The sequence below is a fragment of the Enoplosus armatus genome, chromosome 7 (assembly GCF_043641665.1).
Source record: "Enoplosus armatus isolate fEnoArm2 chromosome 7, fEnoArm2.hap1, whole genome shotgun sequence".
NCBI classification, from domain to species: domain Eukaryota; kingdom Metazoa; phylum Chordata; class Actinopteri; order Centrarchiformes; family Enoplosidae; genus Enoplosus; species Enoplosus armatus.
Genome location: NC_092186.1, coordinates 378,711 through 391,821, shown reverse-complemented (window position 1 = coordinate 391,821; position 13,111 = coordinate 378,711). Strand labels below are relative to the sequence as shown.

The 13,111-nt window shown below is 43.4% G+C and overlaps 1 protein-coding gene across 1 annotated transcript; it reads right to left on the bottom strand.

Moving 5' to 3' along the window:
• Positions 1-493: 493 nt before the first annotated feature.
• Positions 494-12,685, bottom strand: vcam1b (vascular cell adhesion molecule 1b). Its single transcript, XM_070909547.1, has 10 exons — positions 12,640-12,685; positions 11,092-11,394; positions 9,744-10,049; positions 8,585-8,845; positions 6,900-7,169; positions 5,870-6,148; positions 4,319-4,621; positions 3,446-3,715; positions 827-1,087; positions 494-654 (listed from the first exon to the last, which is right to left on the bottom strand). Exons 1-10 carry the CDS (start codon positions 12,683-12,685, stop codon positions 494-496), a joined length of 2,460 nt encoding a protein of 819 aa, XP_070765648.1.
• Between the last annotated feature and the right edge of the window lie 426 nt (positions 12,686-13,111).

The following is a 13,111-nucleotide window of genomic DNA, read 5'->3' as shown; positions in this document are numbered from 1 at the left end:
GTGTGTGGTAGCCTTGTGTAAGCCACCAGTTGCATGCTGGGATGTCCTGGAATAATGCAACATGTATTGGAATCTGGTAGCCACATTTTGGGTTGTGGTAGCTCCATGTTGGCACATGGCAGTGTTGGAGTGTTATAGAAACAAATTTGAATATGGTTGTCACATAACTGGGTATTTAGAGGTGGTAGTCACATGTGGATGTCATAGCCACATCTTGGGGTATGAAAGCCACATGTTAGTAGGGGGAAGCCACATATTGGGAGGAGGTAGTCACATTTTGGGGCATGGTGGCCATATTTTGGGACATTGAAATGAAATGTTGCAAATTAGCAGCCCCAAGTTTGGAGGTGGTATCCACATGTTAGCATATCAAAGCCACGTGTCAGGACATGGTAGCTACACATTAGGAAGTGGTAGTCACATGTTGGGATGTTGTAGCCACATACTGAGACATGAAAGCCACATGTTGGGAGGTGGTAGCCCAGTGTTAGCCTCAGGCAGAAGGCGGAACAGACTGGGGCAGCTGATAGAAGCCTTTCTTCCTGGATCTTCTCAGATAGTCGAGGAGCAAAGCAGCAGCTGCTAGCCCAGCGGCACCACAGACGACTGGGATGACAACGGCGCTGAGACTGGGAGGAAGGCTGGTGCTTCTCTCTGCATGAAACAAAGGAGACAAAGACTTCAAAATAAACTAAAACAGATTGTGACAAGTGTTCACCGACACCAAATCTGTTTCCAAAGTGTTAAAAATAAAAAACATTCAATCAAATAAATGAAACCATTTCACAATCAGACAGAAACAGGGGAGTAAACTGGTCTCACTGACCTCTGACACTGATGCTGAACACTTTGACCTGGTATCCAAGGTTGTTGGTCACGTTGACCTGGTAAAGCCCAGAGTCTCCGGCTGTGACATTGACCAATAGGAAGGTGCCATTGGGGGAATGTAGCTCCGTCCCATTGGTCAGCTTCTTCAGGACCACAGCTGACAGCGGGAAGCTGATGGTTTGGCAGCAGATGGTGACATTTTGTCCCTCCTGGACCACCGTAGATGGCAGGACGAGGACTGTGGTGTTCCTTGGAGGAGCTAGAACACACAAAACCAGATTCAAGTCAGAGCTTCGTCACATGATTCACACAAATAGAACATAAAATAATGAGGACATCAGAAAGATTGAACAAATATTAGATGCAGCAGCAGGAAGTCCCTCATTTTAGGAACCAGTCGTCATGAATTGTTTGATCCTGCAGTATCTTTACTGACCAGCTGTGGCAGCACTGAGCATGGTGCTGTGAACCAGCGAGAAACATTTACATTTTTGGCTGAATGTACAGCTTCTCCCATGAACAGTGCAGTAATCATTCTCTCCATTCATCATTGAAACATTCGAGTGTAAAAATGACGTTCATGACTTCTCTGACGTCTTCGATGTACTTTGCTGTTTTGTCCGACCAACAGTCCAAAACCCAAATATGACAAAAAAAAGCATCAAATCCTCTGAAACCAGAAAAAATTGAAAAATTACTGAAATGATTAATTGATTATCAAAATAGTTGCTGGTTAATTTTCTGTTGATTGATTCATCGATGAGTCGATTAATGTTTGCAGATCTAGAGCCGTGTTTTTTGACATATTTTGGTGAAACAATAAAGTCTCCAAACAAACCCCACTTAGCTTTTGTCTCACAGTCAAACTGTTTCCTGAACTGAACACTGATAGTGTGAGTATGGAGGTCTCTCTGATGTCCAATGCCCTTGAAGGGAGTTCAAGTGGAAAGTAATTACAAGACACTTCCTGAACACTTCAGATAGCAAAGAGCTGGACCTGCTCTCACAGCTGCATGTTGGCAGCCGTCAGGTGTTTTATCACTACAGTCATCCTGTAATCATCCTGAGTAACTCTGGAGGGCTTTAAGGGAGCGACTAAAACAAGCAAAAAAACCCTGATCCCTCAAGTGCTGGAACCGAGGGTCTGCTCACACCAGGAAGTGGTGCTGTTAAAATAATCCGTGTCTTTGTGAAATGTCTTTAGTTATAGAGTCTTGGTGACATAGAGACTCAGGACTACTACTGTCTACAACCAAACTACTGTAGAGCTAACCGCTAACATGCTAGTCACAACATCTCTCTGTTTTCTCTGTTCTGTTGAACTACTTCCACCCCATCAGCCTGTCCTGGCGTCTCTTCACTGGTCAGCAGTCAGTTTGGGAGTTTATTTAAAGGTCATATCTATCTGTGCTGACTCAGCAAGACTCTTCCTTCGACCAGTGCCACATTTTAAATCAAACATCTGATTTATTTGACCTGTTTCTTTGTCAGAGGAGAATCACTGACGTTCATGATGAATTTGGTTTATTTATGTATTTATAGGTTTGAAGGTTTGAAGTTGTTCTAAACTGTGAACCTGTGACCTTTAACAGCCCTGTCATGTGACTGGATGTGGATTCTCGCTTCATGTCAGTTTATGTGTTATTTTAAGGAACGTTCTGTCGCTGTCCCACGAAAACCTCTTCACATAAACTGAAAGATGAATTGTCCTTTGTGGAAAGAAAATTCTCTTTTTTTAAAAAAGCATGGGATTATCTGAACAAATGTCTCCTCCCATTGTGACTCTGTAGCTCCTCCCTCAGGTGTTAACACACCTAGACTGAATCAGCATCACACTGAGAACCAGTTCGGCTGCATCTGGTCTAAATCAGCCTGACACATTACTCAGCAGTGGAGTCACAATTTATTTCTGTCCAGAGAAGCTCTCAGCATCATGTGGAGGAGTGAGAGGACGACTTCTCAGATAACAGCCGAAGTAAGAACTGGAGGCTGAACCGACGGGAAGGAGGACTGAAGATTTTTGGAAATCTCAGACATTTCGTATGAAGCCCCTTAGGCCTTCAGTCATTCTGTTCCATGACTATATTTTTATCTAATTCATTTGTTTTGTTTTACTTTACTTTCTTTTTCTTTTCATTTTCTTTCTTTATCTTATAAAGCTCTTTGAGCTGATTCTTTTATGAAAGCTTCCATATAAATACAGTTTATTATTATTATTGTTATTATTAACTGCCTATCTTTTAGTTTAATAACAGTCTTTGCTTTAATCTCACATTGAAAATGTTCTGGACTAAACAAACTAAATAAGAAGTATTCATTTTGATATCCACTTGTAACAAAGTGCTCACAAGGTGCTGGTTACTTCCTGAAGCCCCACAACACAGACCTGGATAGAAATAGTAAGAGACATTTCTGTTGTGGAAAAAGTTTCTTTTTCTCTTTGTCTTCACAATAATGTGTTTATTAAATTCTAGGTCAAATATATAATGTTGTTTTATTCTATTTTCTCCCTCCATCAAGTCCCCTGATGTCTGTAAGTAATGAGTTCTTACTTCTTCAGGCAGAGGACAGAAATCTGAAAGGATTCATGAGGAGAAAAGAAAACTGAAACCAGAACCTCTGACAGTGATGGAGCTGGTGACCAGCTGGGATGCGTACTGGTTGGAGGCTTCACACTGGTAGTGGGTGGAGTCTTCCAGCAGGACGGAGGAGAAGCTGAAGGTGAGCGAGGAGGAGGCGGGGTTAGTCCTCTGAAGCTCCGTCCCCTCCCTCCTCAGCACCAGCATGGTGGGCGGAGCTCCGTCTGAGTGGCAGGTAACCGTCACCTGCTGACCCTCCACCACCTCCTCACCTGGACTCACTGAGAGGGAGGTTCTTCTCGGAGGATCTGAAACACAAACAGACCATAACTGAGATTAAAAACCGTGAACACTCGGGAGTTTATAAGGACTCTGGCTGTTTAGTGTTGCACGTCATGAAGTTGAGCGACTGAATGTTCATTAAAACATGAAAGAGCTTCTGGCAAAGAGAGAAATGGGTTTAGTTTTGAGGGTTTAATGACTCTCTTTACTCTAAACCACGAGGCAGCTCTGTTGAGCCTGTTGAGTAAAGACCTGTATCATCTGCACACATGTTCATTCATACATACAAAAGGGTTTAAATAAGGTCTGGTCAGACTCAATCGAACTGGTTTGTACGACGGCCTGATCAGGCAGTGCCATGACCCACTCAGTTGTCCAACCACCATCACTGTGGTGTAACTGGTTCCACTGGTCTGGTCTACCAACAACCCATAGTTAGCTAGTTAGCAAACTCTCTGGTATGAGAAACCTTTTGTAGTTTCCAAAGTAAGATTTTGGTGCTGAACTGTATCAACACTTGATCAATAGACTGTCTTCTAACTAACTAAAAAAAGTTTACCACCACTTCCAGCGGCTCCTTCACAATAAAAGCCTTTAATGAAAAGGATTTCATATGCTCAGACACTCACAGTGGACCTGCAGGGAGACGCTGGTCCCCCTAGACCTCCACACATCTCCGTCCTCCGTCAGCAGCTCGGCTCTGCAGGTCAGAACTCGCTGATCCTCCTTGACCTGATGCCGAAGAACAGATGAGACGTTCTGTAAGGAACCGGAGAACCTGAACGACTCTGACATCAGCGTTGTGTTCCCCGACAGCCACTGGATCCTCATCTGATTGGCTGAGAAGACGTTACTGACATCACAGCGAAGGACCGCCTCCTGACCCAGCAGGATAGGATCAGGATCCTCCAGAACCGGATCAGAAGGAAACGCTGGAAAGAAGAGAAAACGGATCAGGTCCACCTACAACCAGTCCTGTTGGATCCATGTCCCGCTGGTCAGTTTACGATTAGTCCTTCGACGTCAAACTCAAGTTAACATTATTTTTCTGTTGTTGGTGATGATGCTTTAACTGGGTTGTGTTCCAATTATTTCGTGTTACTTGGAATTCTTTCTACTTGAACAGGAAGTTCTTGTTAACTCCAGTGAGCAGCTTCCATCATCGTTTAATAAAATCACTGAAGATGTTTGAAAAAGAGAATAAAACCATTTTAATGTGGAACTGAGAGAAATTCAGTCTCATTTAAAGACCCGTCTGCATTTATGTGATGAAGTCTAAAAAGGGAGTTTTGTGTTCCTGCCAGAAACCTTCAAGTGCTTCAACTTCTGACTGGACATGATAAAACTGACTCAGAGTCAGTGTTAAAACTCTGAAGTGAGTGTTAATATTAAAGTCTGCCCCCCCCCCCCCACTTTCTGCCAGTCAGAGCGTTGGAGTTTGTCCTCCTCAGTTCAGATTGAAGACAGATCTGTGTTCCTGCTCTCTGGAGCAAAACAACAGAGGGAAACTCTGTGACCTTTGACCTCCAACAGAGAGACAAGTAAATAAATCTGTCCAAACACACAGCAGCTCTGGCTGAAGTCCAGGACTCTGATGGACTCTGGACCCCCACTTAGACCTGCAGGAATGTTTCAATATCGGATTTAATCCTGATGATTCAGATCTGGATGTTTCTCACAGACTGATTCAAATCAGAGTCACGAGGTCATATCTGATCTCTGAGCAGTTCGTTCTTTTCTATTAAACTTCTGGGATCATCAGACAGGAAGTCAGAAATAACATAAAATGATCCATTGATTTATACCTACAATAATTATACCAAACAGAGGCACATTAAGGGTTAATGAAGGCCTCTTAATAGCAGCAGTTTAGAATTAGAGTTAAGAGATTTTCTCTGAATTCGTTTGTACATTTAGGGGAAAGTTCATTGTTGTTAATTGTTAACTGACTTTTGAATGAAAAGACAAATACTGAACAAACTGTGGGACATTTTTACATGGAGGCGTTTTAAAGGATTCTTGTTACAGTTGAACAACAACAGATTAACAAACCGTCTGAAAATAAAAACTAGGTTTTCCAAACTCACAGCATGTTGCCCTCTCTGAGCCACCGTACTTATTAATGATGTAAAAAAGACCTGATCTCAGGTGACTCGCGTGTTTCAGTGCATCAGACTCACAGTGGACATAGACCTGGGTGGTTCCCGTCCTGATGACGGAGTCACACTCGGCCTCACAGTTGTATCTTCCCTGATCCTGGAGGTCCAGGTCCTGCAGGTGGAGCAGGGACAGACCGTCCTGCTGGTGCGTCCTCTGGAGGACGGTCTGGTCCTGGTCTGTGCTCCTCCAGGTGAGGATGGGAGGGTGGTGACATCCAGAGGCTTTGCATGTCAGGACCAGACCTGAACCCCACTCTTCTGCTGAGACCGGAGGACTCACCTCCACCTGCAGAGGGTGAGCTGAAAGAGGAACAGACGGACGACGTTGATACAGATTTTACATCCAAACCAGCTTCCACTCTGTTGTCATTCGTTTATTCATCCAGCTGAGACTCTAGACAACAAACCGGCTTCTTCTACTGTTGATCCACCTCCTTTAGTCTGTTAAATGTTCAGGTGTCACTGAGCAGACAGAACATTGTCTTAAAGACGAGCTAACATTAGCATTTTAACATTTACAGGTGTGAAAAAAGAGAGTAGGATCCAGTCAGACAGACATAGTAAAATTACAAGCTTCTACTTTGTTATTTAAAGATATGTGAGTTTATAATATCGAAATGGCATATTAATAAACATTAACATGACTTTTAATTCATTTTGGCATCATATGTTTGCATATTTAAAACATTTTAGTGGTTTTTCTACGTGTTTGATATTTGTTATTTCTACATCATAATTTTTAGTCCTGGTTTAACTTCCAGCACGATTCATAGGATAAATATAAGCCCTCATGTTCATCATTCACTCCTTCTGTTAAATAATGTTATCTAAACGGTCCATTGACTGTTGAAGGACCTCCTGCTGGGAAGCCTGTAAATTTAATGTCAGATTAGGGCTCCGGGAGCTGCCAATAAAAACAAAAACTAAACAAAACTAAAAGTATTTATGTCCAGAATGATGTAACTGTAAAAGTACATAAAGAAAGGAACTAAAAGTAAAACTAAAAGAGAACAAAGGATTCATGAGGAGAAAATAAAACTGAAAGCAGAACCTCTGACAGTGATGGAACTGGTGACCAGCTGGGATCCGTACTGGTTGGAGGCTTCACACTGGTAGTTGGCGGAGTCTTCCAGCAGGGCGGAGGAGAAGCTGAAGGCGAGCGAGGAGGAGGCGGGGTCAGTCCTCTGAAGCTCCACCCCCTCCCTCCTCAGCACCAGCGTGGTGGGCGGAGCTCCATCTGAGTGGCAGGTAACCGTCACCTGCTGACCCTCCACCACCTCCTCACCTGGACTCACTGTGAGGGAGGTGTTGGTGGGCGGAGCTGTGGGAAGGACAGACAGGTGTGTTAGAGCTGTTGACAGGTAAACAAGAAGGAGACAACAAGGAGACGACAAGGGGACAACAACAAGGAGACCATAAGGAGACAATAAGGAGAAAACAAGGAAACAATAAGGAGACAACAAGGAAACAATAAGGAGACAACAAGGAAACAATAAGGAGACAACAAGGAGACAGTAAGGATACAATAAAGAGATAATAAGGAGACAACAAGGAGACAGTAAGGAGACAACAAGGAGACAACATGGAGACAGTAAGGATACAATAAAGAGACAACAAGGAGACAATAAGGAGACAACAAGGAGACAGTAAGGAGAGAACAAGGAGACAACAAGGAGACAGCAAGGATACAATAAGGAGACAGTAAGGAGAGAACAAGGAGACAATAAGGAGACAACAAGGAGACAGTAAGGAGAGAACAAGGAGAGAACAAGGAGACAGTGAGGAGGGAACAAGGAGAGAACAAGGAGACAGTGAGGAGGGAACAAGGAGACAACAAGGAGACAGTGAGGAGGGAACAAGGAGAGAACAAGGAGACAGTAAGGAGAGTACAAGGAGACAATAACGAGACAATAAGGAGACAACAAGGAGACAACAAGGAGAGAGTAAGGATACAATAAGGAGACAATAAGGAGACAACAAGGAGACAGCAAGGAGAGAACAAGGAGAGAACAAGGAGACAGTGAGGAGGGAACAAGGAGAGAACAAGGAGACAGTGAGGAGGGAACAAGGAGAGAACAAGGAGACAGTGAGGAGGAAACAAGAAGAGAACAAGGAGACAATGAGGAGGGAACAAGGAGACAACAAGGAGACAGTGAGGAGGGAACAAGGAGAGAACAAGGAGACAGTAAGGAGAGAACAAGGAGACAATAAGGAGACAGTGAGGAAAGAACAAGGAGACAACAAGGAGACAGTAAGGATACAATAAGGAGACAGTAAGGAGAGAACAAGTAGACAATAAGGAGTGAACAAGGAGACAATAAGGAGACAGTGAGGAGACAACAAGGAGACAGTAAGGATACAATAAGGAGACAGTAAGGAGAGAACAAGGAGACAATAAGGAGACAATAAGGAGGCAACAAGGAGACAACAAGGAGACATCAAAGAGACAATGAGGAGAGAACAAGGAGACAGTGAGGAGTGAACAAGGAGACAACAAGGAGACAGTGAGGAGAGAACAAGGAGACAACAAGGAGACAACAAAGAGACAGTGAGGAGAGAACAAGGATACAACAAAGAGACAGTGAGGAGTGAACAAGGAGAAATATATATATATATGTACTACATGATGGGAGTCTTTACTGGGACTACTGGACTTTCAATATACAGAAACTACACTGAGATGAGTATCTGCAGGAGGACCAGTGGTTCAGTTCAGAGAAGAAGCTTCACTCTCACCATGAACGGTGACCTCCACCGCAGCGGTCTGGTGTCCTTCTGTGTTTCGGGCGTCACAGTCATACCATCCGGCTTCAGACAGACTTGCCGCCGTGAAGACCAGCTGAAGACCTGGACCCCGCGGCACGGACCGACCTCCTGCCGTCCTGAAGCTCCAGGTGATGATCGGCTCGGGGTTTCCCTCCGCAGAACAGGTGAGAGTGAGCGGAGAGCCTGCCATCACCAACACAGAGTCTGATATCGCCGTGACAACAGGAGCATCTAAAGATGAGGAGGGTTCAGGTCTGTCAGCTGACTGATGAAGAAGCACATTTCATTACATTCAACAGTGTTGAAGAAGCTCTGTGATTGTGAGCGAGTGGTCTGCCAGAGTAACAGTCCCCTTCATGTCCTCATAACGCTCTTCCAGGTTTAGAAGGACTCTGAAAGTGCCTCAGGTTTCAGTTGTTGAGGAGTCCTGCAGGACATCTACAAATCATTCACAAGACTTTCAGGGACAATAAAAGGTTTTGTAGTATTTAGAGCTGACAGCTGCTGAGAATACTTTGTTTGACTCAACCGTGTTAAAACTACAAGGAAAGTTAAAGAAGGGTTAGGTCAGCTGTCAGTGAAGAAGAAGAAGAAGAAGAGGAGGAGGTACACTCCTTGTGGTGGCTCAAACAACCAGCGTCAAGGATCAGAACCTGATCCTGATCACAGAGTCGCCCTGAACAGGGACTGCATGTTTAGCGATGGGATGAGTTCATTTTCTAGAGGAAAACTGAATGAAAGCAGATTCATGAGAACACGTGCAGCGAGTGAGGCGGAGCTCTATTCATCAATTAAGGTTTAGAGACTGTTGACTCTGACTCTTGTTGACGTTGACCCTCTGGCCCCAGACCTGATTGTGTCCCCTCAACTACTGAAATCAAACGTCTTCTCCATGATTGAAATGTGACTGTGTGAATGTTTCTTGGACGATCGGGATAAAATAACTCGTATGAGGTAAAATGAGGAGAAGAACTTCTTCCTGTGTCTGACTACTTCAGACCTCAAAGACTCAGAGACCAGACCTGAACTTTGGTCTGGAATCTTGTGGTCTGAAACACGAGCAAATCTTTCTTCTCATGTTGCCTGATCCAGCAGCAGCTCAGGATCAGACTGGAGGGCTTGGACTCACAGAGCAGGTTCAGGGGGATGGTGGTTTCTCTGGTCCTGTCTTCAGCAGGCAGGTCCTGCAGGTCCAGTGTGGCCCTGCAGCTGATGTTTCCTCCTAAGTCCTGGTTCAGAGGGGTGAATCTGTATTCAGACCAGACCGAGCTGGATCCAGGATCTCCCACAAAGCTCTGCAGGACGGTGTCTCCTCTGAGCCAGGTGAGCGTCAGCAGCTCAGCGGGGTAAACATCAGACACCTGGCAGGTCAGGGTGGACTCGGCCCCCAGCCTCAGGTTGTCCTGACCGCTGATCACAGGACCTAATGGGAAGGCTGGACCCAGCAGAGAGACAGAGGACAGTAAGTGGTCCACAGAGGACAGACATGAAGTTAAAAACGTCTCACAGTACACAAGGACATTAATTCTGTGTTTAACTGTGAGCCACATCCTCTTCACTGTGAAAATACTTCACTACAAGTAAAAGTCCTAAAAGTCTGTAAGCATTCTTAGTATCACAGTAAAAGTATGTGAGTATTCTCAGTATCACAGTAGACGTGTTCATGTAGCAGTAAAATGTTCCCTGTCAGTGATTCTATTCTATCTAATGTGTCTGTTGCATTTTACTGCTGTAGATGTTTGAAGTACTTCATATACTATTAGGTAGTTTAATCCTTGTGGTTCACCACAAACATCTGGAGATCACAAACATCTGGAGATACATGGTTTATCACAAACATCTGGAGATACGTGGTTTATCACAAACATCTGGAGATACGTGGTTTTAACTGGACAGGAAGTAACTAAAGATGTCAGATTAATGTACTGGAGTAAAAAGTACTGTATTACTGAAAGTAGTATCAAATGAAAATTCTCAAATTCTGTTACAGTGTGTGTGTGTGTGTGTGTTGCTGTGTGTTACAGTGTGTGTTGCAGTGTGTTACCGTGTATGTTGCAGTGTGTTACAGTGTGTGTGTGTGTGTGTGTGTGTGTGTGTGTGTGTGTGTGTTGCTGTGTGCTACAGTGTATGTTACAGTGTGTGTTGCAGTGTGTGTTGCAGTGTGTTACAGTGTGTGTGTTGCTGTGTGCTACAGTGTATGTTACAGTGTGTGTTGCAGTGTGTTACCGTGTATGTTGCAGTGTGTTACAGTGTGTGTGTTGCTGTGTGCTACAGTGTGTGTTACAGTGTGTGTTGCAGTGTGTTACCGTGTATGTTGCAGTGTGTTACAGTGTGTGTGTGTTGCTGTGTGCTACAGTGTATGTTACAGTGTGTGTTGCAGTGTGTTACCGTGTATGTTGCAGTGTGTTACAGTGTGTGTGTGTGTTGCTGTGTGCTACAGTGTGTGTTACAGTGTGTGTTGCAGTGTGTGGACTCACAGTAAACCTGTACAGAGGTTTTAATCTGCTTGTTTGCTCCTCCACAGCTGACTTTACACAGCAGCGCTCCTTCATGCTCCATCATCACGGGGTCAAAGGTCACCACAGACTGAGTCCTGTTGGTGCTGAAGGAGGCGGTCAGAGGTCGGTCCCCCAGCAGGGACCAGGAGACGCTCGGCATCTCGGGACAGTCCTGAACCCGACACACCACCTGCTGGCGCTCCCCCAGTCTCAACAAAGGCCTTCTGGGAAACACGTCCACACGCAGACCCTGAACACACCACGATGACATCAGCAGTATAGCTGTGAAGGTAAACAACAACAACATTAACACTGGTTTAACTTCCATTCAGAATCAGAATCAGAAATACTTTATTGATCCCCGGGGGGAAATTGTACATTCTCTGTTCATCAACCTAACCGAACACTCACTCGCACTTATTGATCATCTATAATCAGCATATAAACATGTAATAAACACTTAATAACAGACTTTAATGGAGCTTTAAGCTGAGCCAAGTGTTTATTAATGTATTCATTAACAACTATAATAAGTGGAGGCTGCTGTATGAAAAGATAATCAATGATAATATAGTAAAAGTATTGTAATAATTCATCTTCATAGGAGAAGTTATAACAAATACTGAACATTAATAAACACTTAATCATGTATTTATATCTGCTGACAGCTACATTATAGTCTGTTATTAACCAGTTATTACATGTTTACTATACAGGATACTACTTCTGGTTGAAAGTCGAACTGAAACAATTAGCTGATTAATCAATTAATCTACATTTTTTGAGATCCTCTGCTGTCAGTTTCTGACAACACAACTAAACAATTCAGTGATTAATCAAGAAAATAACAAATCAATAAATAACAAATGAAGCAGAAATTAAAATATCAATAGAAACAGCTGATGTGAAATCGTGTTAAGTCGTGTTTTTTTGTCTTTTTCAGTTTGAAGCTGATAGAAGTGAACCAGCAGCAGAATCAACTGAACCAATAACTGAACCAACAACTGAACCAGCAGCAGAATCAACTGAACCAAGAACTGAACCAACAACTGAACCAGCAGCAGAATCAACTAAACCAACAACTGAACCAACAACTGAACCAGCAGCAGAATCAACTGAACCAACAACTGAACCAACAACTGAACCAGCAGCAGAATCAACTGAACCAACAACTGAACCAACAACTGAACCAGCAGCAGAATCAACTGAACCAACAACTGAACCAGCAGCAGAATCAACTGAACCAACAACTGAACCAACAATCAAATCTGATGTTTTGATTAAACTCACAGACTGTATACATACATATATACATGTATATATGTATATATATACATGTATATATTTATGTATGTATGTATATATACATGTATATATATACATGTATATATTTATGTATGTATATATATATACATGTATATATATACATATGTATGTACATATGAATTTGTATTATTGTTATCATCATTAACCACACACACCCTACATTAACATCATTTAAAAGAGAAATAAAAATAATAATCCCACCTGAAAGCAGCTGAACAAAGATCCTGAAGACAGACAGCAGATACATCTCACTCCTCCGAGGATTTAAACAGACTGACGGAGCAGCGTCTCTTTGTGTCGATGTTTCAGTTCAAACAGTCAATCTGTAAATCCTCCAAGAACAGAAACAAACGCCCCCTCTGCTCCTCTCTCTCTCTCTCTCTCTGTATCTCTCTCTCTCTCTGTCTCTCTCTCCTTTATGTCTCTCTCTCTCTGTCTCTCTCTGTCTCTCTCTCTCTCTCTCTCTGTCTCTCTCTCTCTGTCTCTCTCTCTCTCTCTGTCTCTCTCTCTCTCTTTCTCTCTCTCTGCCTCTCTCTCTCCTTTATGTCTGTCTCTCTTTCTCTCTCTCTCTCTCTGTATCTCTCTCTCTCTCTCTCTCTGTATCTCTCTCTCTCTCTGTCTCTCTCTCCTTTATGTCTCTCTCTCTCTCTCTCTCTCTCTCTCTCTCTGTCTG

Excerpts from the sequence above, each read along its gene's own strand:
- vcam1b (XM_070909547.1), bottom strand. The coding sequence starts at position 12,685 with ATGTATCTGCTGTCTGTCTTCAGGATCTTTGTTCAGCTGCTTTCAG. Across the intron at positions 7,170-8,584 it reads GGTGGAGGTCACCGTTCATG|CTCCGCCCACCAACACCTCC; the intron begins GTGAGAGTGAAG and ends TCCTTCCCACAG. Across the intron at positions 3,716-4,318 it reads CGTCTCCCTGCAGGTCCACT|ATCCTCCGAGAAGAACCTCC; the intron begins GTGAGTGTCTGA and ends TTTGTGTTTCAG.